The sequence below is a fragment of the Eumetopias jubatus genome, unplaced genomic scaffold (assembly GCF_037043125.1).
Source record: "Eumetopias jubatus isolate StellerSeaLion01/CBP00866 unplaced genomic scaffold, mEumJub1_p1.0 scaffold_15, whole genome shotgun sequence".
NCBI lineage: Eukaryota > Metazoa > Chordata > Mammalia > Carnivora > Otariidae > Eumetopias > Eumetopias jubatus.
The window spans coordinates 81,640,186-81,643,955 of NW_028274821.1; the positions used below are offsets into that span (position 1 = coordinate 81,640,186).

Here is a 3,770-nt window from a genome sequence, read left to right on the forward strand (position 1 = left end):
TTAATGACAGCACAGCATGGTACAAGTTCTACGCACAGAGTAGCCATCAGTACCTCCTACATTGCCTTTTTTTTTAGGACAAGAGCATTTTTAGCAGCCATTCCTACTTTATGATAATCAGATTTGCCCATCAAGTGTTAAGCATGAGGAAGCTACTAAGTACATTTCTTCTGTGTAAAACCCGAAATTTTACTCTAATGTTTTCAGGCCCAGCTTCGACACTGTATGTCCAAGCAAGCAGAAGTGCTAATTAAGGGGAAGCGGCAGACAGAGGGCACGTTACACAGCTTGAGAAGACAAGTGGATGCTTTAGGGGAACTGGTCACCAGCACTTCTGGAGACTCCACATCGTCACCCGGTCTGTCTCAGACAGAGTTTTCCGTGGCCGAGGATGCTCAGCCTGGACCAAGCCAAGTAAGAGGAAGCTCTGTTGTAGACATGGAAAGTCCCTGAAAGCTTTCGGGTCCCTAATCTAGATAGAGGAGACTCAGAAGGCCACAAATGCCACCTTTAGGTCTCCGGAAAACTTGGCCTAAGACAGATTTGCTTTTTCAGAAATGGTCCCTGGGAAAACTGGAATGGGTTGGTTGGTAGACCTAGAAAGAGGACAAGGTGATGGCTTAGGGAGTGGCCAGAAATTGGAGACTAGATGACCTGTCAGGGACGTGGTGAATTCTCCTGATGTTCTGCACTGGTGGATTTCCTTGTTCTCTACTCTGTGTGTGAAGGGCATTTAGGCTGTGCAGCCAGTGCGAGCCTGGTTCAGCCCGTCCATCTCCCTGCGTCTTGGGGAAGGACAACTGGCTGTGCCTACTGTTGCTCCTCAGTACAAGTTTGAACCCAGACCTCTTACTTAGCCCAGGGTCTCTACAACCCGAGGTTCACAAAGGCTTTCTGTGTGAGACCTCGACAAGGTTAATGATCATTTAGGAGGAACATGAACTAGACTCATGGAATCGGTCAATAGGGACCCAGAGATAGCTACCACTTTTGAGTGCCTACTGTGTGCGTGTACTAAGCACTTTACAATATTATCTCATGTAGTCTTTGTATTGTAGGAGGTAGGAAGTATGCCTTTAATAGATGAAGAAATTGTGTAAAATGAAAAATGTCATAGCAAAAGATGAAACCAGGACTTTGGGGCTCATCTGTCACCACCACAGAGCAGTATATGGCTGAGCCACAAGGAATATTCAGAAACAGCTGCCTCTCTTGTAGGCACACAGCTCAGCAGCAGCAGAATATGATTACCTTAAAACCTTCTATCGTGGGACCAAGTCAGGCACAGGCCAAAACTACCATGGGCCTCAGGGCAGGTCTTAAAGAGAGTCAGGAGGCACCGAGTATTGGAAGGAAGGTGGGTTTAGAGGTAAGACAGCCTAGAGTAGTGGGTACATGGGGGTTTAGGTGCCAGGTTCAATTATCAGCTCGGGGTGGCAGCCCAAAGAGTTCAGGTGCTCCAGATGCAGGAGAGTAACAGGTGTTAGAGGTGCAATGGGTATGGGGGGGAGATGGCTAGAATTCTTTTGGAGTCTGGGGTCATAATCCAGATATATGGGATGAAAGCCTAAACTAGGTTGGAGTTAGGGGCTGGCTTCTGAGCTGTGTTTTCATCTTCCTTCTTTTCAGAGCTCCTTCCAAGTACTACAGTGTCCGTCACCATTACTAGACAGTGACCGACACTGACGCCATCCCTAATCCTGCTCGTGGGGTACATGTTACAGAGTTCTTTTAACTACCACTTTCAATTGGAACATGCTGAATTCTCGTTTATCCTACAGTCAAGTAACCCTTTAACTTTACTCTTGGATAATTTTGTACAGTGGTTCATCTCAAAATATTTTTCCAAAGAGGTAAATACCTATTTTACCTGTTAGCCATCGTGCTGTCCCCCTTAGTTCTGTTCACTGAACGCTTGTTTTTACTGTTGCAAGAATGCATCCTCTTTGTGTTCCTGCAGGAAAAGAACTGCTCAGCCAGATGAGGAAATCTCTGAGGAAACCCCTTCTCTACTACCTCCCTGCAGGACTGGAAGGCCACTCAGTTTCGCTCCAGATGCGGTGAACTCCAATGCTGCACCTCCGCTGTAGCTCAGCTCACTGTGCTGAATGCCGGGGTTTCTGTAAATCACATGTACATATGGGAAGAGTTGTATACAGTTTAAACCTGGATGGCTGGGAGGGTTGTTTTTTTACTTTTGAAATGTGTTGCCATAAAACCAGTGATTGTAATTGCAAATTTGAGGCTATAAATTGGTAAAATCTATAGCTACAAAGAAAAAAAAATGTACTCAAGCCCTTCATTTATAGTGTCAAATTTTATTTTTGAATTTTATTTAAAATCTCTATTTTCATATGAAAATAAAAGATAAAATAGTCTGTCATCTGACTTTACATTTCATAGATCTACAGTAAAGCCATCAAACATTTACCTTCGTTCCAAGAAAACGGCAATTTCCAAATGGCTCTCCATCTTTGGCCTGGAGATTGAAGTATGTTGTACCTGTCAATGAACCTATACCACATGGAAATAGCTTTTATAAAAACTACTACACTTGAGGTGCTTTTCCTCAACCAAAAATATTCTTTGGTGGAAAATTAGCAGAATCTGACCCGGTGGTAAATTCAAATTGTGTTCGACTTTAAATCTTTGAGCTACTGTAATTAATGGCTCCGCTCCATGATCTACAAATACATTATTTCTCTAAAAACAAGAATAGCAACTACTGTCACAAAAGACCATGTGGCAATAGACTTCTCATGGGTAAGAGGAAGTATGAAACTACATGTTCTAGATTAGGTTTTAAAATACTCCCAAGGCCTGTTCTCTAGGCCCGTAGATAGCTTCTGAACCATAACCATAAAGAAAGAATGGTGCAGTGCAGTCATCCCTCTCCACCCACGGACGTTTGCATTCCCAAGAAGTTGTTTGGCCAGACCTGGACCATTAATTAAGGTATGGGATAAACAGAATTACAGTAAAGGCAATGGAAGTGGTAGAACACAGCAAATTCTAGAAAACATCTACTTCCAAAATAAAAATTGATTTGTTGTGTATCTTTTGTACTTCACATTCTCCTTTCATTTTCACAGGCCTTAGCAAAATGCTGAAAAGTCAGGCCTCTGCACAATTACTGAAATCACTCAGGGACACTTTTTCCCACCCATTCTGTCCCTGTGCTGACTGAGGGTAAAATATCTTCTTTCTAAACTGCCACATGAACCCTCTCTATTCCCGTGGACAGGAATGGAAGGTAATCATTCGGTGTAAGGGGGAGTGACTTGAACCAGACATCTATACAGAAAGATAACACCTGAAACAACGGATATGTGAGCAAAAAAGTTCTCTAAAAAAACAAAACAAAACTATAGTCTGGAATTAGGGGAGGTAACTAATATGTGAAGCCAAACACCTGGTTCCAAAAAAGACATCTTTCCGAAGAAACTTTTACTACCTCTAGTATTATGTGAACATCACCACCAAAAAAAATTTTTTTAATCAAGGTTACTGCATCAAACACTTTATTATCCATGAAAAACACTTGAACATTGCACTGGAATATCTAACCCATAAAGAGTACTGAGCACCAATTTACTAATCAAGAGGGCCTCCTCAGAGGTGCAAGGTTAACAAGTAACCCAGAGAAGCAGGTGGCCCCACAAGTAGTAGTAAACTCTCATGGATTAAAGATTAATAAAAGAACTTCACATTCTCTCCAAAGTGTACTTGCCCAGTGTCTGGCACAGGTATGTTACAATATGACAACTTGC

At 42.5% G+C, this 3,770-nt stretch overlaps 1 protein-coding gene across 6 annotated transcripts in view; it reads left to right on the forward strand.

Annotated features, from left to right (window-relative positions):
• Positions 1-2,383, forward strand: part of CNTRL (centriolin) — an 83,962-nt gene extending 81,579 nt beyond the window's left edge. For 5 of the 6 annotated variants that reach the window (XM_088019224.1, XM_088019228.1, XM_088019225.1 and 2 more), the window contains 3 exons: positions 208-414; positions 1,630-1,853; positions 1,961-2,383. In XM_088019224.1, coding sequence (XP_087875350.1) covers positions 208-414; positions 1,630-1,686 — 264 coding nt within the window. In that variant the 3' untranslated portion in view covers positions 1,687-1,853; positions 1,961-2,383. The remainder of the gene's footprint in view (positions 1-207; positions 415-1,629; positions 1,854-1,960) is intronic. The other variant, XM_088019226.1, reaches the window with a different exon arrangement.
• Positions 2,384-3,770: the final 1,387 nt, after the last annotated feature.